The sequence below is a fragment of the Colius striatus genome, chromosome 20 (genome assembly GCF_028858725.1).
Source record: "Colius striatus isolate bColStr4 chromosome 20, bColStr4.1.hap1, whole genome shotgun sequence".
Taxonomy (NCBI): Eukaryota; Metazoa; Chordata; class Aves; order Coliiformes; family Coliidae; genus Colius; species Colius striatus.
In genome coordinates this window covers 2,914,030-2,941,092 of record NC_084778.1, presented here as the reverse complement: position 1 = coordinate 2,941,092, position 27,063 = coordinate 2,914,030, and the positions used below count along the sequence as shown (strand labels likewise).

Genomic DNA, 27,063 nt, shown 5'->3' with positions numbered 1-27,063 from the left:
TCAAGCAAATATATTCTGCTTTACTCTTTATTAATCTGCCAACATAAAAATTACTAAAAACCACTTTATAAAATACATCTTGAAAAATCTAGCATGAGCCAAGAACCTCGAGTCAGAGATAAGGACCCAAAGGGCTCTCCCACTGCAGACCCTCCCACACCAGATCCCAGTAGCCAAGGAGTGGGGAAAAAGGGGATCTTTGAAAAGAGCCCATGCCTGGAAATGGCTGGGATGCATCTTAGAGAAGACAACTGGTTAAGACAACTGGTTACTGGTCCAGTTGATCTGGAGGTCGTTCTCTAGGTGGGTGCAGATGGTTCTCAGAGGAACACTTTGAGGGAGACTTGTTCACAGGAACTGCGGAAGGAAGAGCTGTATTAATAGCTTCTGGCTCTTGTCCAAGCTGCCAGATGCTAATGATGATTCCAGGCTAGGGGGGACTCTAATAAGAGCTTAATAAAGACTCTATTAAGAGTCTGGGGATAAGGAAGTCTCTCTTCCAGGACTGAGAGCCCTGCAAGGGAAATCCAGGCAGAGCAAGCTTTTCAAGGTTCGACAGAGAGGAACTCCAGCCTGGAGAAGCTCATCAAAGCTGGAATGGGCTATCCCAGGACTGGTCTCTAGGGATCTGCAAAGGAAAACAGCAAGGGATTGCCTCCTGTGGCCTCAGAGGGAGGTCTCCAAGGACAGGAGGCCTCTCTTGGCTGGTCCAAAGAATCAGGTAGTGGTCCCAGAAAACTCCAGCTCTGCTCCTCTCTTATTTGGGCATGGGGTACTCATTGACATTCATTGCTTCCCGTGAGTCCAGTGGCTCTTTTAGCTGGGGAGCAGCATTGGGATTAGGGTTCTGGATACTGCCTATAAAAATAGGGAGGCCTGTTTCATCTTCAAAGATAATGAAGATAAAGGGCCTGTCAAGGCTGAAGGCAGAGACCGAGCGTGACATGGCGACACTGGTAGCAGCAGATGCTTCCACCCCATCTTCTTTAAGCTCCAAGGTAGACTGATGCTGGATGCTGGACACAAAGAGAGGTTTGTCTGTGATCTTCTGGAGATTTGGGCTTGTGAACAGCTCCTGGAGGCCTACAGAGAAATGAGATTAAGTTAACCTTTCCCAGCTGGTGCCACCAGCTCTGACTTTTCTCAAAGCCATCCAAAGAGAGCAAGTCCCCAGTCTGATGCTGTGTGTCTTGTCCACCATGGAGAATTGGCAAGCAATGGGAACAAAAGCTGTGGTCCAAGGCAGGTTCCCCAGTTCCTCTCTGTAGAAAGAGCTGAGGGTGCTAAAGCCAGAAGAGTTTTCACAAGCTTTCTCTACCTCTTTTAGAAAAGTAGTGTGAGAACATAAAGCGTTCCTTAAAAAGCAGCAGCAAGGCTGAAGGCTCTTCCTTGCTAGGCTGGGAACTCTTACAGAGGTGATTGATTTAAGCAGTACATCATGGTTTATTTCAGTAAGCTCTCAGTTCCAGGTCTGATGATCTGCACTCTCTCTGTTGGCAATTTCTATGTCCCGAGCATGATGTTAAGTGACAAAGAAAAAAGCTTGATGTACAGGAGAAAGTTGGTCTTGGCTACAGAAAGGGGAATAGAAAGAACTCAATAGATTGTGAGGAGCTGTGAATGCCACCTTCTCTATAGTATCATCTTGTTGGAGCAAAACATTTGGTGCTAGGCAAGCAAAGAGTAGGGAGGAGGAAAGAGAGTATGGATGTTATCTGGAGCAAGCTAAAGCTGTGAGGCACAGCTTTAGAAACAGGGATGGCAGTTTTTAGTGTCAGTGAACAGATGTGATATAGATGGATGAGCTTCATGGATTCTGTGCAAATGCTGTTAGAGGCCTTACCCATCTGGCTGAGAACCTTGTTGAGTTCCAGCTGGTAGTCCAGTTTTATTTTGGGGATCTTCACTGTGGTGGGTATCTCTTTGGGGAAAAGCCTGCAGAGTTGTTTATAGGGGAAGTTCTCCAGCACATGAGAGGTATTCCAAGTAAACTGGTTTGGTACAATGACCACAAAACTCATGTTATTCTTAAAGGGAAACTTGGCCACCTGAAAATGAAACCAACCAGAACAATTAATGCAAGAGGAAAGGAAGTGCAGAAACTGATGCTTTTAATTGACTGATCTACAGAGCCAGTCAAGCTAGCAAACAAATACAGCCTGGTGGGAAGGGGGTGTCTGATTTCTTCAGAGGAGAAAGTTTGCTGGAATAACAGCATTAGATTTCAGTATTCAGCCACTGACTGGTCAAGATTGGAGCACAGGGCAGAGCAGAGGCCGCCACACACAAATGCTGTACCTGCTCTGGCAGTAGCTGTATTCTGAAGGGTCCAACAGTACACTGTCTGAGGGAATTCCTTTCCATATTTCTTCATTTACCTTTAACTGAGGGCTTTAAAACTCCACTAATTCCCACTGAGTGGGTACATCTCTTTGTGGCTTTTCCTAGAGACTGAGAGTGTAGCTTCAACATTCTTGCTAGAAGCAAGGACAAAGGATGCTCATTACATTTTGGTGTGCTCTGCCTGTTCAAAGACATTTGGGTTGGGGTTTTTCTTTTGGAAAGAATACCTACAGTCAGTAAAAGACCCCAGCAAGAGGGAATTCCAATCAAACCTTGTAGTGCACCTGGGAGAGTCCTACCTGAATGTCCTGGGACTCCAGTGTAAACCAGCTCAGGGAGTACTTCTGGGCTTTCATCATCTCGACTGGGACCACAAACTCATTGTCAAGATGGAATACATCTGGCCCAGTGAAGCCAGCATCAAACTTAGTCCTCCAAAACCCTATTAGAATAAAAGTGCAGAAATCAACAAAGTTAAATTTGGGTAGGAAAACAGAAACTGCCTATCTGACAGTCCTCTTATCATGAGTTCTCCAACGAGGCAGATAGCAACCAAGTGAGCAGAAAATACAGCAAAGAGAAGTCAGCACCAAGGCTGGAAGAGCCTTAACAGCTGGGAGCTCTTATCTTTCAGGCAGGGACTATGGAATAACAAAAAGAACAAGGATTAATCCTCGTGCCTTGGTGTGGGAGATTACTGAAGGCTATGAAGATAAAGGAATGGATGTTTGTGCTGTGAAAAATGAAGAGGATTGTCTTTGTGCTGTGTTGGGTGAAACAGTGCTCCAAGCCCAAGCTAAAACATTAGCAGATTTACACTGCAAGTAAGTGTTTGGTCTGTGTTTCTGATGCACAACCCTCAGGGAATGAAAAGAGGGAGATATGCCTGACCACTGTGCTGTAGTCAGAAAGAAATCCACAGAAGCTGCCCCCGAGCTCTGTGGCTGATGTGTGCTGAGTTGCATGTGACCTGGCTTAGATGAACAGTGATATGCTGCTGCCTGGGCTCCTGAACCAGGAGGCAAAAATACTGCAGGTTCCACCTGCTGCATTCTGGCTCTGCTGTCAAGCACCAGTTTTAGCACATGTGAAGTAGTTGGGAATCATTACAGTAAGGAAATCTAAGGTAGAGGAATGTCAGAGGTACATGAGGAGAACAAGCAGATTGGATGGCAGGAGGCAATGAGAGGAGATGCCATTCAGCTACAGAGCCTGCAGAAAACTAGTAGATTTCTAACTGTTCTTCTGGAAAAGTAAGGGCTGTGGAGCTCACCATGGAAATGGATTGCATTGAGCAAGAGCATCACTGTGTCTCCAGGGAGCTGCTGTAGGAAGGTGGGTATTTGCCCATTAGTTGCTTCCTTTACCCACTTGTTTATGGCTACGAGGTCATCCTCGCTGATCCCAGAAAGGGTCATGGGCTTTGCTCCATAGATTCTCTCTGAGTCCTCCAGGAACTTCTCTTTCACCTCAAACCCTGGCACAGAGGAAGAATTTTACATTGGAGAAGAAAAAAACCTTGCTCAGTGGCTCAGCCAGTGTCATGACACTCCCCAGGAGGAGTGCTCAGGCCAACTGACACCTCTCCCAGCGTGGCAGTGTGCTCCCATCACTCTCTGTCACCCAGAGTTTTCTGCTCCAGCAGCACAGACCCTCAGCTGTGCCAGCTCTCACCTTTCTGCAGGTACAGGCGCGAGGCAAAGCTGAGGCTGGATGCCGTGAGCCGCCGGCGAATGGTGCCCAGGGTCTGCTGGAGACAGGGCACTGACTCCAGCTGCAGCACCTCCAGCAAATGCTTCTCTGTCTGATTTGCAGCTCCTAAAAAGCAAGGTCAGACTCCTGTTAGGTCATGCCTATATAGTGGAAAGCAGAGATGTTACTCTGGGTGCCTCCTGTTAGAAACATACTGTGCCTTACAAAGGAGGCTGGAGAAACCCGAGAGCAGGGGCCTCAGCAGGGCCCTGGAGGGCAGCTTCCATTGTAATTGTACCTAATTAAAGCTGCAGGATTAAGATTAAGTGGAAGGTGCTGTATTTAATCTTTGGCTCCAGGAGGGGGTACAGGGAAGGGCAGGAAACAGTGCTTTTGCCACTAAGAAGTTACCCAGTGCCAGGTGAGACAAGGCGAGGGCAATGCTGAGGGGTGACAGGATCACGTTGGTTCTGTTGGACTCCAGCTGGACTTCTCTCAGCAGACTGATGCTGAATTTCATCAAGCCATCTGCCAGCCTCTGTCTCTTCTTCCAAGTCATCTCACAGCTGTTATCTTCAGCCTCTCCTTCCTCTTCAGAAGAGGCAGTTGCCCCAGGGGGTTGCTGTTCACAGCCCACAGCCCCAGCTATGGCTTTGTCTTCTGGGTTCCAGTCATTCCTCTTGCCTGCCAGGGTGGTGGTGAGAGGTAATATGGGCCCATCAATCTCCTGGAAGGTGTCATAGGTAAAGTCTACCAGCTCTGCATTTGGCAGGGTTGAGATGTCTTCCACCAGAGCAGACTGTACAGCTCCAGCACTTTTCACATCCTGGGAAGAAACAATAAGGAGAGTGCTGGGGAAGCAGGAGCACAGCAATGCAGTTCATGGGCTCTACTGCACACCTAAATGGGGTGAGAAAACTCTCCAGCTTCTCTGGAGAACACACCACACTCTGGTGGTGTGTTCTCTTTAGTTTGCCTTTTAACCTTGAGCTTAAAGAACATCTCAATGAGTTTGGGAAACGGAAGGGACGGAGTGAGGGTCTTGCAGTGGTTCCTCCTCTGCTTGCCCCAGACAAATGAGACCAACAGGCATGCTCTAAGGACAAGGCCCACCCCACCTCCTCAGTACATGTCCTGGGCCTTCACCCTTTGCAGATCCATCATCCTCAGTCTTGATTTCTCCTCCTCTGACCATTTTAGCCCCACTGATCTGCCTCGAGCATCGGTCAGCACCCTCTACTGCTGTCACAGCTCAGATCCACTTCAGCTCAAATCCTCCTCCAGGCATCTGTCTCTTCTTGACATGTCTGTTCTATTCCATCCCATCCTTCTTCTCTCCAAGTTCCCAGCTTTCTAAGCTTTAGCCTGTAGCTCTGCAGCTACTGTCCTCACATTTGCATGGTGTTAAACACATGCTTTTTTCCTCAGATCTCTCTGTTCCCACCCGCATCCGGATGACATTCCTCTCCTGCAGGAACACTGGCAGAGCCAGGCTCCACGGGTAGCTATGGGTCTTTCTCCCTGTCACCCTCATATCTTCTTGTTTTCTTCACCTTCCCTTATCAATCAGAAACAAAACAATCCACCTGCCAGTCCCTGTACACACCAGCTACTGATGTTTACTGCACACGCAGCCCCGTTATTTAGGCTGTGGCTTCCAGCAGAAAGGAGCACAGCATTGGAAGCAGCAGTGGATGAGGTGGGGAGGGAAACCTGCACAACAACAGGCTTTCTCTTTGCACTGCTGGGACTCATCCTGTCTCAGGACAAACTGGAAAAACCATTGCAAATACCCCAGCCTGAGTTCAGTCCCCTTCAGTGGAACCAGTCATTGCTTACCTTCAGCTCCCCATCTTTGTCCAAGAAGAGACGCTTTTGCTCAATGGCATGTGCTGAAGAAAACTGGAAGGGGGAAAGAAAACCATCAACCAAACAACAAAGGAACGAAGTCAGGTCCCTAATCATCTCCTCTGAATTTCCAGAGTCAGTCTTCTCTGCCCCCACTCCTAGCAGGTTCTCGTGAGGCCAGGTCAGGCTGGCACCAGCCTGCCTGTGACAGTCCTCTCCCGACTATGGCACGGGCCAGGGCTTTGGGATGCAGACCCAGAGCTGGTGGGGTCGGCTGTGGGGAGATGGGAAGTGAGCAGGAGCTGGGAGAGATTGCAAATGCTGAGTTTGTTTAGAAAGGGACCAGGTCAGAAGGGTAGAAAATGCTGTATCCTCAGGAGAGGGAGCTGGGCGGTTTCGCAATCACAAATCTGACAGGAATCCACATTTAAAATGGGAGGGGAAAAAGAAAGGAAAGCTGTTGTTAAACAGCCTCCTGTTAACCCCTGAAGGTCATGGTCACTAAATAACAGTCAAAGCCAAGTTTCCAATGATTTTTGACAGAAGCTCACTTGAGCAGTGAGAGTATCTCCAGCTATTTTAGCTGGGAAAAAGAAGATCAGGCACCTCACCCCCCTCACCCTTTGCTGGCTGGGGAGAGGCCCCCACTGTCACTGCAGTGAGGCAACTTACCTTGAGGTGACTGTGCAGAGCAGACAGGGAGAGCAGCCACAGCCCCCAGAGGAACACCATAGTTCTGGAACAGAAGGACCAGCCGAGAGAGGAGTTATTTCCAGCTGCCTGGCAGCAGCAAGCTCAGTATAGTCAGTCTACAGGGAGAAAATTATCAACCTGGCCAAACAGGTTGGCACAGGAGCTTGCAGAAAGCAGCAGGGAGATGAACAATGCTGCAAAGAAACAAGACTCCTGGGTCCAACACCAAGGCAGCGAATCAGAGAGGAACAGGGACCCGCACAGGAGCAGAGCTGTAACCACAGCCAGGCTCCTCCATGACTCCCCTCTTTGGATCCTCCATTTCTGACCCCATTCCTCTGGATTGCAAATGGTATTTCCCTATTCAGTCCTGCACACATTGTGCCTCTGGAAGCAGACAAATCCTCTGCTGCTTTCCCATGTGAAGCTCTGGGGTGAGGGCACGGCATCCTCAGCTCTGCCCCAGGCTCCTGGGAGAGGGGATACTAACCTGCCTCAGTGGGGCTGCAGGAACTCAGCCAGTGGAGTCAGGGAGTTTGCAGGTAGAAAATGCAATACCAGAGCGGTTTCTCAGCAATATATCCTGGGATAGAGTCCTCCTCTTCCCAGCACTCACCTTCCCCCTTTTCTGGCAAACCCATCCTCCCCCACCCCCCCACACTGGTTCCTGTACAGGACAGTGGGCTCAAGGCTTCCAGGGTCATGGGGTGAAGCCCCACTAATTCCCTGGCTACTGCTTCACTCAGCAACTTTCCCCTTCCAAACAGAAATAACATGTCTTCTTCAGATGAAGCCCCTGTGCCAAAGCCCAGCCCTCAGCATGGCTGCCACACGCTTCATTGCTGGGGCTGCTTTCCCCTGCCTGGGCAGTCACCCAGAGCTCCTAGGCTGGGACTCCCATTGCAGAGTGGAAGAAGCAAAACTTGAGGCCATTTTGTTCCTCCACCTCCCTCACCCCAAATCCTGCAGCCACACATAACCCTAAACACCCCTTTCTTCCTGCTGCTGCCCACCCTTCAACCTTCAGCCAAACTCACCCCCCCTTTCCCAGAAAGGCACACTGGGGGAGCCTCCATTTACTGTCAAATCCTCATTCCTTTCCCCTTACCTGAGGCTGTTCCTGTCCACGTTGGAGCTGGCACCTGCTTTAGGCAGACAGCTCTGTGTGGGGCAAACACAGTGTCTTGTCCAGCCCTCTCCTCCCCAGCAGCAGCGACCTTCAGCACCACCCCCTGTTTGAGCATTTGACAGGCAAATATTGACCTACAACATCCTGTTAAACATTTGTTTGGGGGATAGGAGCGAATTTTGGGGTGTTGTTTGGGGGAGAAGAGTGAATTTGGGATGCATTTGGAGATGGGGAGGCACTTTGGGCTCCTGGACCCCTTAGACAGTGTTCACACCATGTTCAGCAACTTCAAAGCTCGCAGCAGCAGAAGTACCATGTGCAGCCTTGTCCTGGGTAGTGTCTCTGCTTTCTAGATACTCCCTGTGCTGGGAAGGCATTCTTTTATTCATAACCTTTACTGGCAATGTAGGGCTTGGTATTTATTGCCACAGGGCACTCTCTGGGCTTGGAATTTTCTTTGCAGAAGCTCCCAGATTTTTACTCCCTCGATCTCAGCTGCTTTTGCTGCAGCAAGCACAGGGTGTGGGGTTTAACACATGGCAGGTGCCCAAGGCCCCGTGGTCACATACCCAAGCAGGGGGTGGCAGAGCCAAGAGCAGCTGGTACCTCCCTGGGGCACAGCAGGAGCCAGAGCCCCGCAGGGGAATTGGCTTCATGGCACACACACTGCTGGGGCATGGAGCAAGAGAGACGGGGAACTGCTGGAGAGAGGCCAGTGGAGGGCTAATGAGATGCTGAGGGGATGGAACATGGGTGTGAGGAGGAAAGGGTGCAGGACCTGGGGCTGTTCAGCCTTATACACTTATAAGTACTCGAAGGGTGGGTGTCAGGGGAATGGGGGGACACTTTGTTTCTGTGGTGCCCAGTGACAGGACAAGGGCTAATGGACAGAAACTGGAACACAAACAGTTCCACTTAAACACAAGGAGAAGCTCCTTTGGTGCTGAGGTGAGGGAGCCCTGGCTCAGGCTGCCCAGGGAGGGTGTGGAGGCTCCTTCTCAGGAGCCCCCTGAGCCAGGGGAACCTGCTGTAGCAGGGGGTTGGGCTGGAGGAGCTCTGCAGGGCCCTTCCAGCCCCCATCACTCTGGGATTCTGTGAAGAGGCTCAGGGACAGGCAGGGCTCCAGTCCCCTATCCTGTGCTGTTTCATGCCAGATGCAGAAGCAAATGTGATCCTTCCTGGTTCCACCCATGTCCTCAGTGCAAGAGTCACTAAGAGCAGTGGGGAAGGCTAATGGGATTGCAGCCCTTGCAGTCATCCATCCCTTGCAGCAGCTCTTGGCTCCCAAACCCAGGAAGGAAACACGTGTGAGCATCCAGAAACTACTTTGGGATGTGCTGCCACAACATGGGGAGCTACTTTCCCTCAGAAAGCAGATCCAAGTCCCTGTGCAGCAGAGCCTTACCTTACATCCAGGGCATCTTCACAGCATCCCTCCTCACCCAGGAACACAAGAGGTGCCTGAACCCAGAGCTGCAGCTTTGGCTGCCAGCACAGGAGAGCTGCAGGCAGCACAGCCAGCCCTGGGCCCCCAGCACAGAGCTTCCCCACACACTCTTCTCTGCATCTCTTTCAAAGAGTTTATTAGAAGGAAATATTTACATCTATTGCAAATGGTTAATAGGCAACAAGGGACTGAGAGCTCCCCTTGGGTAGGGAAGGACAGCAAGGGCCAACTGCTCACCTCTCCACCCTGCCTGGAAGCAAAGGGCATCTGTCCCAGCTGTGGGTGGCTCAGATGAGCCCACAGCTGGATACGAGCCCTTTCCCCTCCCAGGACAACCCACAGCAGGCTCCTCCTCTGCCCAAGATAAGAGCTTCCTACTCCCCTGGATACTGGCTCTGACTAGGCTGAAAGATGGATGGGAAAAGGGCTGCAACAGAAGAGAAGGAACTGCTCTTACTGCTGGGTCAAAGAGCACCGTCCTTGCCTTTGGGGTGGGAACAGACGGTGCTGTCCCAAAGGGAAGGTCAGGAGGAGGCCATGCTGGATTCTGCCTCCTGGCTCTCACTCTCAAGAGTAGGAGGGGACAAAACTGAATGCATTTTTACTCTCCTGCCTTCCCCAGGAGTCTGACCGGCACAAAGGAGAGGATGGGAAGGAGGGTTTCTTGAGAAACACTGCGAGTGCCCGGCACACAGGGCATTCCTCACCCCCTGGCCACCCCTGGCCTGCTGCTGGGGCAGGAGCCAGCAACACTCCATCCCTACCCTGCTGCTCCAGAAGCCAAACTCCTCCCTGAAGCATCTAGCTCTGGCCTCCCTACCCCACCCCCATCCCAAACCGTCCTTCTGCAGCAGCCCATTCCCAAATGAACTGGCAGAGATGGGGTTTGTGCCTCAGCTGACTTCCATTCCAGTCTTTGCCCTGGAGCCAGGAAGGCAGCAGAAGTGCTCTGAGTTAACCTCTCCTCCTCCCATACAGGCTCTAACTCAGCCAGCAGAACCTGAAGTGAATAGAGAACATCCTCTGGGCTCTGAACACAGACCACAGGAGGAGGAGATGCCCATCACCACACAGCTCCAAAGGCAGCAGTTCCCAGGCCCAGCTCATTCTATCCTAGTAAGACTGTTTAGTGGTTCAGGAGTGGAAGTGCAGGGTAAGTGCAGACAGCAGGAGCTATACTGTTGTGTTCTTGGCAAGGGACACCTCTTACCCTTTAAATGAAGGGGAGGGGGGGGATACCTGTGGTCCACATTACTCTGGAGGGCAGCTCACAGTCCCCTGGGGCTCAGGCACACGTGGTAAAGAAAGCTCCAGGCCTCTCTGCAGGGGTGACAGCGACCTACAACGCTCAGTTTTTCTCCCAGCAGCAGTGAAGGTTTCTCAGTTATGGCTTCTTTGTTTTCTTTTACAAGATACAGAAAGAGGTTAGAGATGCTTTACCCAGTGCTCACTAACACATACACCTCCCTCCCTGCATCCTCTGCTCACAACACCCAGCTCTGCCTCCTTCCAGCTCTCCCACCAGCGCTGTGGGACAGCCACGAGCTCCTGGCCCCGGGCTCGCTACGCCAGCAGGCGTATGACACCGTTGTCTGAGCCCAGCAGGAGATGGCATTTGGTGGGCAGCACTGCCAGGCTGGTCAGGGTACCCCGAAAATTCTCTGAGCTCAGCTTGGTGGTGCTGATGGGCAGAGCTGAGGACTCCAGCATGGAGTAGACACCGATCTTGTTGGCCACGGTGCCGGTGACCACTTGGTTGCCGTAGAGGTCGAAGGCGTGGATGGGTTCAGATGCAGATTTGTAGTGGTGTAAAGGTTTCTGCTCCAGCTCCTTCCACACAGTCAGGGAATGATCTGAAGAGGAGCTGATTAGCACATTGCCCTCTGCAGCCTGCAGGAGAGGAAAGGTCAGTGAACCAATGCTCCTCCCGATCTCATCCTGAAAATGAGACTAACAGGTAGTGCCAATAACGCAACAGCCCCGGTGCAATGCTCTGGGACAGTCCCAGCCACTTCCAAGCAACTGATGGTACTGAGCAGTATCAACAAGGTGTCTGGGTGGCTACTGGAAACTACAGGATTCCCTGGCAGCTGGCAACCTCCTCTAGCACTATCTTCCAAGAGATGAGCTATGTCTCTTCTCAACAACATCCTGATACCACGAGGATCAGCACTAATTTATCATCTGTTAGCACTGCAGCGGGGAAGGAGATTATCATGCAGTCTCCCTCTCCATCAAACCACCTGCCAATTTAATTTCCTTCTCAGGGGAAGGAATTGGGAGGCTGCCTCACACTGAGAAAACACTGCTGAGGGCAGGAGAAGCCTGGAGTTGTTATTAGCAGAGCTAGTGAGAGGGTAAACAACAACCCACACGGCTGAACTTTGTTTAAGGTGCATTTGGGTCGAGGACACTGGAGCTCCAGCACTGCTCCCAGGGTGGGTAAATATGGACAAGAGTTACTCATTAGAGCAACACTCTCCCACAAGCCTGAGAGCCCTGGGGAGAAAGCAACATGTTCACTCCCTTCACTGGAGATGTGTCTCCTCCCTGCCCCTGCCGCAGACCTGGGAGGGCTGATCTCCCTTCAGCATGGGCTGCACAGAGAACAGCCACCCACAGCACTAACCACAGGGCAGGAGAACTTGAGCAGCCTCTTAGAGCCACAGCAAGGGCTGGAGGAAGGCCCAGAAGAAAAGGCAGGTGAGACTCGACACAGCAGCCCCCCACCCTAACATCTTTCTTATTAGGAAAGGCTGTGAGACCTGGACAGCCTGGAGAAGACTAAATAGGGCCTCATCAACACTTCTAAGTACCTAAAGGGTGGGTGTCAGGAGGATGGGACTTTTTTCCTCTAGTGTCCAGTGACAGGACAAGGGGTAACAGGCACAAACTGGAACACAGACAGTGCCCCTGGTACAGGAGAAACTCCTTTGGTGCTGAGGTGAGGGAGCCCTGGCCCAGGCTGCCCAGGGAGGGTGTGGAGGCTCCTTCTCAGGAGGTTTCCAACCCCACCTGGACACGTTCCTGTGCCCCCTGAGCCAGGGGAACCTGCTGTAGCAGGGGCTGGAGCTGGATGAGCTCTGCAGGGCCCTTCCAACTCCCCCAGTGAGTGACTGTATGATCTCAGCTGAACCTCTCACCTTGATCTGCAGGATGTCTCCCTCATGGGCAGGCCACCCCCGCATGATGAGGCCTGTCCTGGTGTCCAGCAGCACAATGAAGCCAGAGGAGAAGCCAGCCATGAGGCTGCGCCCGTTGGGGCTGACGGCCAGGCAGCGGATGAGCCCCGCGCTCACCCCACTGGCCAGGCGGAACTCGTGCTGCAAGACAGAGACAGGCCGGCTACCACGGGGCTGCAGATCGTGGGGATCCAGCACTGAGGGGACAAAGGCCAGCTGGCTTCCATGGAGGCATCCCAGAAGGCTTCAGACCATGGAGGAGGGCGGCTGACAGAGAGCCAGGCTCCCTACCTGTAGCCCCGGCTTCCTGTGGTCGATGAAGCGCAGCACGCAGTCGGCGCTGGCCACGGAGATGCTGTGGAAGGGAGGTGGCATGGTGGTCACAGCTGTGATGGGCACTTTGCTGTCCAATTCATCAAAAGTCCGGAGAAGTTTGCCTGTGGAAACATGATGGACAGGTTACAGCAGTAGATGTGCACAGAAGACACACAGGAGGTCACTCAGCCTGCTGCCCACACTCTTCTCAATACCCCTCAGGATGCCATTGGCTTCTTGCCCACGAGGGCACGTTGCTGCTCCTGTTTAGTTTGTTACCAACCAGCCCTCCCAGGTCCCTGTCCCAGAGCTGCTCTCCAGCAGGTCACCCCCAGCCTGTCCTGGGGCAGGGGGTTGTTCCTCCCCAGCTGCAGGACTCTGCCCTTGCCCTTGTTGAACCTCAGGAGGCTTCTCTGTGCCCAACTCTCAAGCTGATCAAAGTCTCACTGAATGGCAGCATCATCACAAGCTGATGCAGACCCACACTGGAGCAGATCTGGTACTTGCCCAATCCTTCCCCTTCTTACCTGTGAACTGGTCCCAGATGTGTACAGTCCCATCACAGCTCACCACGTGCTGTGATGCTTCCAGCTGGCTCACATAGAAAACAGACTTCTTGTGCTCAGCGTAGGTGAAGCGTGGAGGCACCTCACTGGTGCCATCCCCGTAGTTGTAGAGGGGCCAGAGACGCACAGTTTTGTCCTTGCTGCCACTAAGGAAGAAATCCTCACTGCTGAGAGGTGCCACACACTTGATGGCCCCTGAATGCCCTGAGAAACTCTGCAGCTTGATCTGGTGGAAGTGGAAGCGAGGGTCGTGCTGGCTCACCCCAATCTCGTACTGCCAGTAGGCCAGCCAGTTCCCACACAGCATGTGTGTGCTGCGAGGCAGGTCGTGCTTCAGGGCGTTGTCCTCGCTGGCTGAGCTGGGGATGAAGCCATCAGTGCCAGCACTGAGGCGTGGGAAGCCAAGACCCTCACGCTGTGTGTCCACAGGGACCTGGATGCGGTTCCCTACCAGCACGCTCCCGAAAGTACCAGAGTCCTCGTGGTGGTTAGAGAAGGGCTCTGTCCCTCGGCTGTCCTGGTCTGAGCCCACTGCACTCACTGTTTGTTCCAGGCTGACAGCCTGCAGGCTCTTGGGGTTGACATTCTCCAGGTAGAGGCTGGCCACCTTCTCAACCAGCGAGTGGTTGGGCACAACCGTCTGGATAACATCCCCTGAAGAGAAAGAACGTGGCTTCAGGGGAAGGAACTTCCCCATCATCACCCTCCTCCATCAACAACAAACCAAGGATCAACACAGGGCTCTGAACACAACATCCCCTACAAGCCAGCCACGTGCTGCTCCAAACCAAAGCAGCCTCGAGCCCAGTGGGCTCCCAGCCCAACAAGCAGACCAAGCCACAGCTCGAGGCTGTGGGTTTTCCCCCCTACACCCTCTGAGTTCTTGTGAGCCCAGGCCCAGCAAGGGGGACACAGAGCGTGGAGGTCTCTCACAGACCCCAGCAGATGGTGGCCAAGCCATACCTAGCAAGCAAGAGAAGGGGATGTAGGTGATATAGGCCATCTCAGGGTTAAACACCTTCTGTAACTCCATCAGCACAGCTGGATCCAGGGTCAGCAGCTTCCCATCTGAAAGGGGCACCTCCATCACCTGCACCTCACAGCTGCTCAGCGACTCTGCTGTCAAGCCCTGTACACGAGACAACAGGAAGGTACCTCAAGATCAGATCCTCTCACCACAGGACCAATTACACACACACACACAGAGCCTGGGCTGGATGCTGCTGCTGCCAGCACTGATGCAATGCAGCTATGCCCACCACATACCTGCAGCTGGGTACAAGGGGGATGGCAGGAGGACCTCTCCCACAGCACTGACCTGGTCTTGCAGCTCCTGCAGCAGTGAGAACGCTCCAAAGAAGTTTCTCACCGTGTCACTCAAATGCTGCTGCACCATCTCCTGCCCAATCCGCAGGCAGATCAAGGCAATGAGGCTGATTGTCTTAACACAGAGGACAGTCCGGGCCTGGGCACCACTGGGGAAACTAAAGAGGACATCCATTAGCACCTTGCTCCCCACACACCCCTTTTTCCTCTCCTCTGCTTCACACTCCTGCCTTGTCTGTGTTATCAGAAGGTCCCAAGCAGCACAAGCTCTATGTGTGTGCTGTGTACCAGTGCAGGAGGTGCACATCAGGGCAGGAGCAGCCCCACAACCCCTCTGAGGAGTGTTACAGCCCTCAGAGGATCCTCCCCAAATCCCCCAGCCTGAGCTGTGCTGAGCCTGGCTGAAGGCACGGCAGGCGCCGGTGCTTACCCGATGGCTGGCGAAGTGAGGAAGCCCAGCACTGGCAGCAGCACCTCCTGACTGATTTTGGGGAGAATGTCCATCAGTGTGGTGTCTGAGAGACACACCACAATCTTCTGAGTCAGTGTCACAGCAGCCAGCAGCCCTGCCTCCTTCCGACTGTTCAGCCGGCCCACACCGGCCCCGCTGCTGGGCCCGACCTGCAAAAGGAACCCTTCAGTGCCAGGGCCACCACCCTCCCAGCACGACACAACAGTGTGTCCTGCTCAAAGCCATCAGCCTCAAAACTCCCTCAAGGCTGCAGGACCTGGGGCTCTTCAGCCTGGAGAAGGCTGAGGGGGGAATCTCAGCAACACTGATAAGTTTCCAGAGGGTGGGTGTCGGGGGGATGAGGGGACACTTTGTTTCTGTGGTGCCCAGTGACAGCACAAGAGGTGATGGACAGAAACTGGAACACAAATAGTTCACTTAAACACAAGGAGAAGCTCCTTTGTTGCTGAGGTGAGGGAGCCCTGGCCCAGGCTGCCCAGGGAGGGTGTGGAGGCTCCTTCTCAGGAGGTTCCCAAACCCGCCTGGACACGTTCCTGTGCCCCCTGAGCCAGGGGAACCTGCTGTAGCAGGGGCTGGATGAGTTCTGCAGGGCCCTTCCAACCCCACCAGTCTGGCATTCTGTGATGAAAATCCATCAGGGCAGTGCTGGTGAAGAGGAATCTGAGCACTGAGTCTCAGCAGCAACTCATGTCTTGCACAAGGAGCCTGAGCATCGATGGACAGATGTCAGATCAAGAGATGAGGCTGGAGAGAATGGGGCATGATGTCCCCAAGCTCACAGACATCACCTGAGGGCATCTCCCTGCAGGATGCTCTCACTACTGAGTTTCCCAGAGAGGAGAGAGATAGACCTGGACTGCTCCAGACCATCACCAGCCAGGTCACCCCAGAGCACACTTTGCTAGCACAGGAAGAGGGGAAATCTATTATAGATACTCGACTTAAAGCAAGAGTCAGTGCCTTCACCCCATGCCATGTTGATCCTGGAGGCACAGACTGCAGAGGAGCAGTCCTTGCATGAAATATCCAAGCACAGATGATGGGCAAACCTGCTGCTGACTTCTAGAAATCCAGCTGCTAATCGTTTCCTGAGGCAGACAGACACATCCTTTAATCCTGACAACACACCAAGGCTGGACACAGCGATGCCAAGGAGTTAACAACAGCAGCAGCAGCACCGAGAGATTTCTTTCGAGATTGTCCTATTTCCTAACTCCCAGACAAACCAAACACCCAAGAAAAAGAGAGCCAATAACATAAAACCCACAAACAATTCTCAGCTCCTGCTCTATTTCTTGTCCACCTGCCATCTTCCAGCTCATCACAGAGGCTCTTCCTCTCACAAAACATCCCCTCTGCCAAATCCTGCGAGAAGGATTCGCGTTACTGTGACCCGCCAGCTTCATCACTGCAACCTGCTGCTTGCCAAGTGCTGTTCACAGGGGTATTCATCCCCCCAAGTGCCCCAGGCAGTAAGTTCAGTAAAGCAAAGCAGAGCAGCTGGAGCTCTGACTGCTGGGTGGAGAATGACTTTGCTGAAAAATGGGACTTTTCCCCCCTTGAAAAATCTCCCCTTCGACTCTGGAAAAACTGACAATGCCTTTTTGTTTTCTTTAAGTGAACAGCTGTGGCCTCTTTTCCTCTTAGGTTTAAATTATCAAAAAAGCTATTGAAGTTTTCCATTTCAAGAAGAATCCATAACCAAAGTGTCTGTAACCACTCAGAAGGGAGCCATGTGAACAAGCCTGTTTAAAACATTCAAAACCCCTGGGTTGGGGTGGGTTTTTTTGTGATGAAGAGGAATCAGTTTTTTCAACCAGCTGCATCACACACTTTCTTGATCTTCAGCTCTGAGTTTCAAGATGAAAAGTTTCTAAGTCTTGCCAGTGTTTTTAACACAGTTGCCTCAGCTGTGGCCTCTCCCCAGCTCATCTCCTATCAACCCACACAGACCCACTTGTGTCGCCAGTCCCAAGCTGCTTCATTATCACACTCTCACCCTTGTGCCAGCTCTGTTTGGCCACAATGGCCCCAGCAAAGAGATAAAAACCCCACAAAACCTTCAGGCTGTCCAGAAGGAGTCTCCTTCTCTGGGGACATTCAAACCCACCTGGATGAGTTCCTGCGTGACCTACTCTAGGTGGTCCTGCTCTGGCAGGGGGGTTGCACTGGGTGAGCTTTACAGGTCCCTTCCAGCCCTTGATTCTGTGACTGTGTGATGCTGTGAGGGAAAGCTCCTGGATGGAAACAGGGAGGGAGGGGCTATGGTAGCCTGATGCAGATCCACGGTGGCCAAGGCTTGCTAAAGAACAAAGCCCAGCTAAAAAAGTGGTCTGGAGTTTAGGGCAGGGGGTAAAATCATCTTCTCTGCCTGCATCAGCCAGAGCTGCTCAGCCCACGCTGGCCCAGGACAATTTTTGAGGCAGCTGCAGCTGAAGCAGTTTCTGCACACCCTCCTTTCATGCCTGGGCACAGCCCTCGCCCCAACACGTGTGAGAAGAGGAGAAAAAGCAATACTGACCAGGTAGCTGATGTAGGGCAGGTACTGGTAGGTGAGGACAGGCTCTCCATACAGGTATGCCACGTGCACCAGGCAGGCCAGCACCGGCCTGGACACCTGATCTCCCAGCACCGGCCGCTTTTGGTAGATGTTTCCTGTACTCAGGGGACCGTTCTCATCGTTGCTTGGTACAAACTGCTGCCTGGTAGGGCCTGCCCAGAGATAACATCATGAGCTGAAGCAGCAGGCTTTACACCCAAGCCAAGCAGGCACCCAGCAGACTTGGGTTTTGGGACCCCAGGACCCTGAGGTGCCAGGAGCAGACATTACCGACGTAGCAGGACGTGAGCAGACGGAGCAGGTTCCTGGCGATGAAGCGGGACGTGACGGTAGGGCCCAGCTTGGCTGAGAGCCACCTCACCATCTTACAGGCTGTGTCTGCAAAACAAAAACAGTTCCTTTGCAAGGACAGAGCCTGGCACGGTGCAGATTAGCTATCAGCCCTGCCTGCCTCAAATCCACCCGCTGCAGACATGACCTGGCCTTTCATACCGGTTTCGCTGCTGTCCCCAAGCTGGGACCACAGACACCCCTAAAGCTGGACCCACTTCTGGCAGGCTCTTACCCAGGAGTATTGTCTGCTCTTTGTCATCAGAGTGATCTGGCAGCTCCTCTCCCTCTCCATCCTCTGGCTCGCTGCTGTCCTCAGCCAGGGTGACATCCACAGAGGCTCCAGCACCCACCGCCAGCTCCGCATCAGCCGCGGCCTCATCGTGCTCCTCTTCGTCGCGCTCCTCTTCCTCCTCTTCCTCCTCCTCCTCCTCGCTCTGTTTCAGGTCCTGGCTGCTGTCCATCGACTTCAAGCTGCTCTTGTCCTTCTGAGAATCCCCATCCGTGGGTCTGTCCTCTCCCAGGGACACTTCGCTGGCGCTGCTCTTGTCACTGAGCCGCCCCAGGCTGAGCGATTCCTGCTCCTGAGGCTGCAGCGACTCCCCGACGTAGAGGCCGCTCTGGAAGTCCTCGCTCTCAGGCAGGTAGGCTTGGTCATGGAAGCTGACACCAGAGGTGTAGTCGAGGAGGTCGAGTGCAGCCGAGCTGTGCTCCACATCCATCTTGATCTCCTCCCCAAACACACAGGACACCGGGCTCACCCCTCCGCTCTCGTCGTCTTCAGCCGCCCCGAGGAGGGATTTGCTCTCCTCCCGCGAGCCCTCGATGCCGACGAGGATCTGCAGGATGTGTGGCAGCAGGCTGAGCAGGAAGGACGGCAGCCCCAGGCGCACGACCAGCTGGGCAACGAAGCAATCCGTGTAGAGGTAGAACCTGCCGTGGCGAGAGCAGGGAGCCTCGTACGCCCCGATCAGGGGCTTCAGCAAGTACTTGTTGGCGTTCTTGGGACCCAGGGACTTGGCTATAGGCTCAAAGAGATACCACGCTGCGTACACAGCAGTGTTCTCCTCAGACATCAGAGATAATATGAAGGGCAGAAGAATCTCCAAGCCTTCAGGAGTGATTTCGGAAAGGATTCCCTCCAGCTGCTGCCACAGCTGGAAAACAAGGTCCCGGCCCTGAGCCTCATCCTCGATCCGCTTTGCCTGATAGGTGAAAATGAACTTGTGCAGGGCTGGGAAGTAGGTGGGGAAAGGGACAATAGAGCTGAAGGGACTGAGGAGCTGCATGGGACAGGGTGGGGGGAGGCCCTGGGAGATGGGTTTGTATTCAAACAACTGCACCGTGCCTTTGCCCGGCCTGGTCTTGAGAAGCTTCTCCACGGGCTCGCTCAGCTGCAGCAGGACGTGCAGCACGTGCTGGAGAGGGGCCGGGATCTCCTTGGGATGGTAACGACACAGGTGCCTGACCATCAGGAACCTCTCCAACAGGGATGCATCTGGCTTCGAGGGACGAATCCTCGGTGCAAATACGATCTCGGCTACCAGAATGCCCAAAGCTTGCATGTCCCTCTGGAAGAGGTCCGAGAGACCCAAGGGCAGCTCTTCCCACTGCTGCTCCCTTAGCTGCATCTCACTGCTTAAGCCTTTAACCAGGAAATTGTCCAACTTCTCCAGCTCTTCCAGGGCCTGGAGGGGATTGAAGCCATCAGGAAGGACGATCTTCACGTCGGCCTGTTCCACGGCACCCGCTTTGCTCCGACGCAGGGGCCGGACACCCGAGGCTTTGCCTTCGGTGGCGTAAGCAGGGAGGGTGGGGGGCTGTGCTGAAGGCACGGCGGCACAGGGCTGCTCAGCGGCTCTGCCAGAGGCAGAAATCGAATCCAGGGCTTCTGTGCCTTGCTCCAAATCATCCTCACCAGCCAGGGATTTCTCCCCAGACCAAGTGGTCTCGCTGGGAGTCGCCTCCGGGACCAGCCCGTTAACTGCATCCATCACCTGGCCTTGGGTATCCTCCAAACACACCGAGTCCCGGAGGTTGTGCAGGAGGGGCCGGGCGATGGCTGGAGCTTCGGCAGGGCTGTAGGCAGGTCCCACCAGGCGCCTGGGATGCGGCTGGTCAAAAAGCTGCACCACCCCGTAAGTCGTCAGGTGAGTGTGGTTGTCTACTAGATGAAGGCAGACGTTCTTCTCCTTGACAGCATCCTTCCCCAGCAGCTTGTACCCGAAAGTGAGATCAATCCAGTGGTGGAGGTCTTGAGAGACCTCCCTGCTCTCAAGCAGCGCGCGGTGGACTTGGATGAACTCCTCATAGGAGCTACACCAAGAGGGCACATCCAGGTCGGGCATGTCGGGGTGGATGGATCGGAAGATGGAAGGGTCTGTATAGAACTCTGGGATGCACTCATCCGGGGTCCAGCTCTGCATACGCTCCATGCTGGCAGGATACTCGTTGGGTTCCCACTGGGACCTCACGTGGCAGCACAGCACCGCCCTGGGCGTCCTCCGAGCCGTGTACACGTAGTAGGTGATATCCGAAAGGACGTCGGAGATGTGATGGGGGACGTGGAGCTGCTCCCCGCTGGAGCCACCAGCCACAAACGCCTGCTTGGTCATCTCGTAGGTGAAGTCCAGCTGCTTGTCTCCCTTGTTGAGACGGAACTTGGATTTCCTGAGGTCCCTGAACTTGCCGTTTTTGGTAGTGAAGTCCACCACCCAGGGAAGCACGGGGTGGTAATTGGGGTCTCCCATCCTCCTCCCAGCCAAACTGTTCAGACGCATCAGGTAGTCGAAGTTGCTGACCTGCCCGTGTACCCACTGCAACACCAGGTCTCGGAGGTCCCTCTGGCAGGTGGTGCACCTCAGCTCCTGCCCTCGCCCCCCAGCGCTGCTTTGCTCACTCCCTCGTTCCAGATCTGCCTCGGGACACTCTTCCTCCTCCTTGGCTCCCTCGTACGCGCTGAGGTTCACGCGGAGACGGCTGCACAGCTTCTCGTCTACAGCCACGTCCCGAAGAGAGAAGGCGCCGCAGGCCAGACCCGCCTGGTGACAAGCCCTCATGGCCTGCAGCACGTGGAACAGGAGGAAGAGGATTTTGGCGTGGCTGTTGGTGAGCTTGGCCGGGCTGAAAGTCACAATGTCATGCAAACAGTACTGCACGTAGGGATAGACGACGTACAGCATGTCAGCCGACTCCAGCAGAGCTTCAGCCTGCAGCACGTTGGGGCAGGAGGGCACAGCCCTGGCGGCCGCCACGCTCTCCTTGGCGGGGGAAGCAGCGGGCACGCTCTTACCCACCTGAAGGATGGGGCAGCCGTAAGCCTTCTGCAGGGCAGCCCGCAGCGCGTGCAGGGCCGGCAGCGTGGGCGGCGCACCGGCGTGCCGGTACGGCCTGACGTGCAGCCGGTGAGCTCGGCACCACAGGTTGCGGTAGTTCTGGGAGGCGACGCCGTGCATGAAGCCGTGCAGCGTGTCCTGCTGCTCGGGGCCGGCGGCAGCAGGGGCAGGGGGCTGCTGAACCCGCAGGGGGTACATCAGCCGGGCCTTGCGCAGCCCATGGATCTCCACCCGGGTCCAGCCCGTGGGCAGCTTGTGCACAGAGTGCTGCAGGAACGTCCTGAGCTCCACGTCGCTGAGCGCCTCGGGCCGAGGGCACAGCCCGGGCAGCACCCGCCGCTCCCGCAGGCTCGACAGCCACTTGAGGGGCACCAAGGCGGTGACGTGGGTCCCCTCGGCGGCGGCGGCCAGCTGACGGCGGTCGATGTTCAGGTCCTTCTCCACGCTCTGGAGGAAGGTGTCCATGGTGGTTTCTGCTGGTAGAAAGGAGACCCGGAGGGGCTGTGAGCTGAGGAGAGTGGCACCGGCCCTGGCCTCACTGAGCAGGCGTCACACTGAGTCTCACTTCCCCATTGCCACCCGGGGGACTAAAATAAGCTGGTTTTAGGAACTTGCTCAAACAAAACAAGCCGTATGGGGAGGGATAGGGGCTTAGAAAGGACCAGCCCTAGCTGGGAAGGGGATGAGACCTCTACAGCCAGGGAAGGGGTCAGAACAGGACCACTGAAGGGGCACGGTGAGACATGCACAGCGTGAGTGCTGGGGAAAGGGACACGATGGAACCTCTGCAGCCTCAGGGCTCGTGGGGTGGCACCCAATGGCACCTCAGCAGACAGAGAGGGGGACGTGATGGCATCTCTGTGTGTGTGGTGGGGGGACACAATGGGACCTCCACAGCCCCAAGGCCAGGGAGGGAGACACAATGAAGCCTGTTGGAGAGACACCATGGGACATCTGAAGCCCTAGAGCTGGAGGAGGGAGGGACACGATGGCTCAGGGAGGTACATGATGGGTCCCGTGCTGAGGGATGGAACAGAATGGGACCTTTGCAATTGTAAGGGAGAAGACGACAACAGCACCTTTACAGCCCCAGAGCACGTCACAGAGTCATTTTGGCTGGAAACTCCCTTTAAGATCGTGGAGTCCCAGCCCTGCCCTCAGCCTGCCCAGCCCAGCACTGACCCACAGCCCTCAGCACCTCAGCTCCAGGGCTTTGGGATCCCTCCAGGGCTGGGCACTGCCCCAGCTCCCTGGGCAGCCTGGCACAGGGGCTCACACCCCTCTCAGGGAAACAGCTCTGCCTCAGCTCCAGCCTCAGCCTCCCCAGGGGCATCTTGAGCCCGTTTGCTCTCATCCTGTCATTGATTACTGGGGAGCAGAGCCCGACCTCCCGCAGCACCGAGCCGGGGCCCACGGCCGGCGAGGCCGGCAGCGCGCCGCCGCCCCGGGCCCCGCGGGCGGGGAGGACAGAGCCCCCCAGGCCCCAGGGCTCATCCCGGGGGGTCGCACCCTCCCGGGGACGGGTTGTGGGGACTCTCACGTTACCTGGCGGCGGCAGCGGCGGCTCAGCCGCGGCGGGCGGCGGCGGGGGCGGCGCGGGCCCCGGCCATGTTGGTCAGGTGACGGCGGTCACATGCGGCCGCCGCTCCGCCATGTGCCCGGGGAGGGGGCGCGGGAGGGAGCGGGACACACGCCCCCTCCCCCAAGCCGCCGGTGCCCCGGGGACGCTGCGGGAGGCGGCGGGGCCGGGCTGCCCGCGCGGGCGGGGGGGCGGGGGGCGTTGCGCAAGGCCGGGGCGCGGTGCCTATACATGGGCAGGCGGCGGCGGGGCGTGACGCGGCGGGCGGCCGCTGAGCTCAGCCTGACGTCAAAGGCGCTCCGGGCTGTCAGCTGCAGCTCGCCCGAGCCGCGCTGACGAGGCAGCCGCCCTTAAAGGGGGTCGGTGGCGGCGGCGGCGGGTGGACCCCACCGGCGGGAGGTGAGTTGCCGGCGGGAAGGGAGCGGAGCCGGCCCCGGACACCTCTCGCCTTTCCCCTCCGCGGGGCCCGGCGCAGGCTCGTTGGACTGAGCGGCCGTGGGACCGTCCGGTCCCGGTGCTCTGCGAGCCGAGCCGCGCTCCTTGTAACCACCGGAGCTCCCGGCCGCCGGGGCCGCAGCAGCGCGGCGCTGCCCGCGGGGATCCCTCCCGCGGCCGGTCCCGCGAGGCCCCTTTAAGGGCGCGGGGGGCTCCCGCCGGGCAGCGCCGCTCGGTGCGGCGGCGGCAGCGCGTGGGAGTCACGTGGGCGGGACGTGGCGGCCGCCCATTGGCCCGTCGCCCCGCCCGCCGCGATCAGCTGTTACTGAGGCGAAGGGCAGGAAACGTCCTTAAAGGGGCAGCGCCGGCGCCGGCCGCCCGGCCCCGTCCCGCGGCTCGTCCCGCAGCGGACACGCGGCCCCGGCGCGGGAGCGGCGGCGCCGTGGCCACCCGCGGGCCGGCGGCTGGGCCCAGCCCGCGGGAGCGCGGCGGGTCGCCGCCGTGTGACGCTCCCGCAGCGCCCGCGGGGCGCGGCCCCTTTAAAGAAGTTGTCCAGTCATGGCGCGGCGCTGCCAAGTCACCGGGGTCAGCCGAGTTCCCCGGGCCCCGCCCCCCGCCGCCGCCCATTGGTCCCGCGGCCGGGCGCTCACTTCTGATTGGCCGACGACTTGGAGCAACTTCTCGGAACAGATGCTGTGTCAGGGGCCCCGCGCTGGGAGGCGCCGGCGGCAGCGCCCGAGGGCGGGAGGACGGGGGCGGGAGGGGCGGCTCGGCTGGGCGGCAGCGCCCGGGCTGGGGAGCGCCGGGCTCGGTGAGAGCCGCCTTCCCTCTCCCCCATCCCTTCCCCTCCTTCACACTTGAAAATGCCAACTCACAGCACGCGGGGCATGCCGGGACCGCCGCACTACAACTCCCGGCATGCCCCGCGCTGGGGCGGGGGCCCCGCCGTTCCCCAGGCAACCGCCGGCCGCCCGGGAGAACGGCCCAGCGCGGGGAGGCCCCCACAAACTTCGGGGGAGGCGGGGCAAAAGCGGTGCCTTTGCCTTCCCATTGGCCGAGCGGCGGGCAGTGCCGAGTTGCTATTGGCGGAGGCGAGTGTCAGTCGCGGCGGGGGCGGGTGGGGGCGTGGCGGCGGCGGGCGCTGATTGGCCGGGGCGGGGCCGGTGGGTGGCTGCGTCATGACTCCGCCAGCTGATCCGAGCCGGGAGCCGGCAGCGCGGGGGGGCGGCGGCGGCGGGACGGGCGGAGCGGGGCCCCGGGCCCGGCGCCGCACCGCAGGTGGGTTCGCGCTCCGGCCGGGCCTGGAGGGCAGCCGAGCCCCTCCGGGCCGGGAGAGGCGGGGTGGCGGGGAGCCGGTAGCTCCGCCGCAGCGCGTAGTCCCGTGGCGGAAGGTGACCTTTCCCCGGGGCCGGGCGGGAGCGGCTGGAGGGCTCGGGGTCGGGCTCGGTGAGACCCTCGCCAGGCTCCGCGGGGGCCGCCTAGGCCGGGCGGCCTCGCCCCCGGTGGCCGTGGGGCGGGGTGGGGGCGGGGGGTTGAGGCCGGCACCGGGGCACGGTCCCCTTGCCGGGGGGGTCCCGATGGGGGCTCCGGTCGGGGCCGTCCTGCGACGGGCGGGGTCCGGCCCGGGGGTGACCTTCACTCCGGGACCGGGCTGGGCAGACTTTGACCCGAGGCCGCTCCCTGCCGTGGGCACGGACCGGAGCATCCCGGGCAGCGGAGGGGGTTGGGACGTCGGCGGGAGGTGTCCCGGGAGGAAGCGAGGGGACCGGCTTTACCGTGGGGCGGTAGGGGCGGGGAGCTGTCTGCATGCGGGGGGCAGCGAGGGTTGGTGCCACCGGGAGGCGAGACATTGCGGGAGCCGGTGCCTGACCCGGTTAAACCGAGAGAGCGGCACCGACCGGGGCACGGCGGGCTTTATTAACGGGGCGAGCTCCCACCGAGGCCTTCCCCGGTGCCGAGAAGCGGGGGAAGAGCCCCATTACCGGCAAGTCCCGCTTCCCCCTCCCCCTTCCCCCCTGCGCCGGCTGCGCTCCCGGGGCTGGCGGGGCCGGGCGGCTCAGCGGCGGGTGCTGATTCACGGGTCGGCGGGGGTGGAGCAGGGCCGGGACCCACTCGCTGGAATCCGGACCAGATGTACCCGGCACGCCAGGAATGTTCGGCATCCCCGCCGGGCCCCGCCGCTGCTCCCCGGCTGCCGCCGCCGGCCCCGCACCGCGAGCTTTCCCCGCAGCCCCCCGCCGTGGCACCCCCGGCCCTCCCCCGCAGCCAAACCGTCCACGGAGGCTTGGGGTCAGCCGGGATCCCGAATGCCTCTGGGGCGAGGCCGGTGGGAGGATGCTGCTGGCTGGGGACGGGGTTCCCGGGGCTCTCTGGCAGAGGGGTGGTTCCCAGAACTCTGAGCCCTGTGGGAAAGGGGCTTTTCCCAGGGCAGAGGGGGAAGCATCGGGGTCCCACACCGAGCCCTGGGGCTGAGGGGAAGCATCGGGGTCCCACACTGAGCCCTGGGGCTGAGGGGAAGCATCGGGGTCCCACACTGAGCCCTGGGGCTGAGGGGAAGTATCGGGGTCCCACACCGAGCCCTGGGGCTGAGGGGAAGCATCGGGGTCCCACACTGAGCCCTGGGGCTGAGGGGAAGCATTGGGGTCCCACACTGAGCCCTGGGGCTGGAGTTCTCATCCTGTGATGAAATGACCCAGGGAAGGGCTCTGCTTTGGCAGCTGCTGCCTCACAAAGTGTCTCTCCTGGCAGGCTCTTTGGAGCTGGCCCCGGGCCAGGTGGGACCCTGCCAGTGCCATAGCCGAGGTGAGCAGGCAGGGAAATGCCTTAACCCCTACCTGTGGTGCCTCCCTGCTGCAGCACATCATCTGAGCTCTCATTTTTCCAGCAGCAACGGCCTCGATTTCCCTGCCTGTGTCTCCTGTCCTAGCGCTGGAGCCAATGCACCGTCTCCTTTGGGAGAGGGGAGGGATGGGAAGAGTCGAGATGGGAGCTGCCTCTGGATCCCCTGTGGCAGGGGGTGATCCTGTGGCATCTCAGCCCCGAGGAGCTTCCTGGGTTGGGGGAAAGACGAGGTGATGGATGAGGACTTGGTGCTGGGCTGGGGGAGAGGAGCAGCTCTGCTGCCTGGGGTGGCTGCTGTGGGTGGTGTCTCACCTCAGCAAGGTTCAATCCTGTGTCTGTTCCCTTTGCAGGTGCTGCCCCACCGCCTTGCTCCTGGCTAACCAGCACCAGTTCTTCAGTGGCAAGCTTTATGTCCTTCTCTAGTAGCTAAAGCTGCCAGTTGAAGAACTGTTGAATGTAGCCACTCTCTTCTCATCCCTGGGACCTTGGATGTGAGCTGGAGTCGTGCCCCGAGCGACTGGGATGAGCCAGTCTGCAGCATCCTGTGGATCTGAGGGCTGAGGATGAGCCTGAGTGGGATGGAGAAGCCTCCAGACAGAGCCCTGGCTGGGGCATTGCCAGGTCACCCTGCTCGTGGGGTGGCACTTTGCTGAGAGAGACAACTAGACCAACAGAGGCATTAAACTTTGTTTTGCTCAACAGCTGAGTTTTAGGAACTTTATTGGCCATGGGGTGGCCAGACCTGTCTGGCAGGAGGGTGGTGGGGGCTCTGGACCCTGCAGGGTTTGGGAGGGGACCACAGCACCAGAGCTCAGTCCATGGCTGGTGCTGCAACTGGGATCCACAGGTTGGTTCTTCAGGTCCCCTTTGGTTTGTCACGAGGGAAAGAGGTGACCCAGGCTGAGGGTAGGTCACAGGACTGGCCTGTTGCTGAGCTGAGGAGCAGGATTTATCCTGGAAAATGCCAGAC

The 27,063-nt window shown here is 57.4% G+C and overlaps 2 protein-coding genes and 1 long non-coding RNA gene across 8 annotated transcripts; 1 reads left to right on the top strand and 2 right to left on the bottom strand.

Moving 5' to 3' along the window:
• On the bottom strand, positions 1–10,475 carry SERPINF2 (serpin family F member 2). Of its 3 annotated transcripts, XM_010198691.2 has the most exons (10): positions 10,392–10,475; positions 7,685–7,808; positions 6,556–6,619; positions 5,875–5,937; positions 4,447–4,861; positions 4,018–4,161; positions 3,617–3,820; positions 2,643–2,785; positions 1,844–2,048; positions 1–1,083 (listed from the first exon to the last, which is right to left on the bottom strand). In XM_010198691.2, exons 1-10 carry the CDS (start codon positions 10,402–10,404, stop codon positions 758–760), a joined length of 1,701 nt encoding a protein of 566 aa, XP_010196993.2. In that variant the 5' UTR covers positions 10,405–10,475; the 3' UTR covers positions 1–757. The 3 variants fall into 3 exon arrangements, with proteins under 3 accessions (XP_010196993.2, XP_061868508.1, XP_061868507.1); XM_062012524.1 differs by lacking the exon at positions 10,392–10,475 and having other exon boundaries at positions 6,556–6,692; positions 7,685–7,772; XM_062012523.1 differs by lacking the exon at positions 10,392–10,475 and having other exon boundaries at positions 6,556–6,770; positions 7,685–7,736.
• Positions 9,263–23,387, bottom strand: WDR81 (WD repeat domain 81). 3 transcript variants are annotated; one of them, XM_062012521.1, is made up of 11 exons: positions 22,784–23,387; positions 18,139–21,714; positions 17,844–17,951; positions 17,535–17,725; positions 14,972–15,162; positions 14,534–14,699; positions 14,179–14,344; positions 13,177–13,869; positions 12,626–12,771; positions 12,296–12,475; positions 9,263–11,042 (listed from the first exon to the last, which is right to left on the bottom strand). In XM_062012521.1, exons 2-11 carry the CDS (start codon positions 21,701–21,703, stop codon positions 10,716–10,718), a joined length of 5,733 nt encoding a protein of 1,910 aa, XP_061868505.1. In that variant the 5' UTR covers positions 21,704–21,714; positions 22,784–23,387; the 3' UTR covers positions 9,263–10,715. The 3 variants fall into 3 exon arrangements, with proteins under 3 accessions (XP_061868505.1, XP_061868504.1, XP_061868506.1); XM_062012520.1 differs by having other exon boundaries at positions 18,139–21,711; XM_062012522.1 differs by lacking the exons at positions 9,263–11,042; positions 12,296–12,475; positions 12,626–12,771 and having other exon boundaries at positions 13,211–13,361; positions 13,478–13,869; positions 18,139–21,711; positions 22,784–23,379.
• Positions 23,086–26,794, top strand: LOC133627382 (uncharacterized). 2 transcript variants are annotated; one of them, XR_009820121.1, is made up of 4 exons: positions 23,086–23,216; positions 26,001–26,054; positions 26,140–26,323; positions 26,444–26,794. It is a non-coding gene; the product is annotated as an uncharacterized LOC133627382 (long non-coding RNA). The 2 variants fall into 2 exon arrangements; XR_009820120.1 differs by lacking the exon at positions 23,086–23,216 and adding an exon at positions 24,460–24,530.
• The last annotated feature ends 269 nt before the right edge of the window (positions 26,795–27,063 follow it).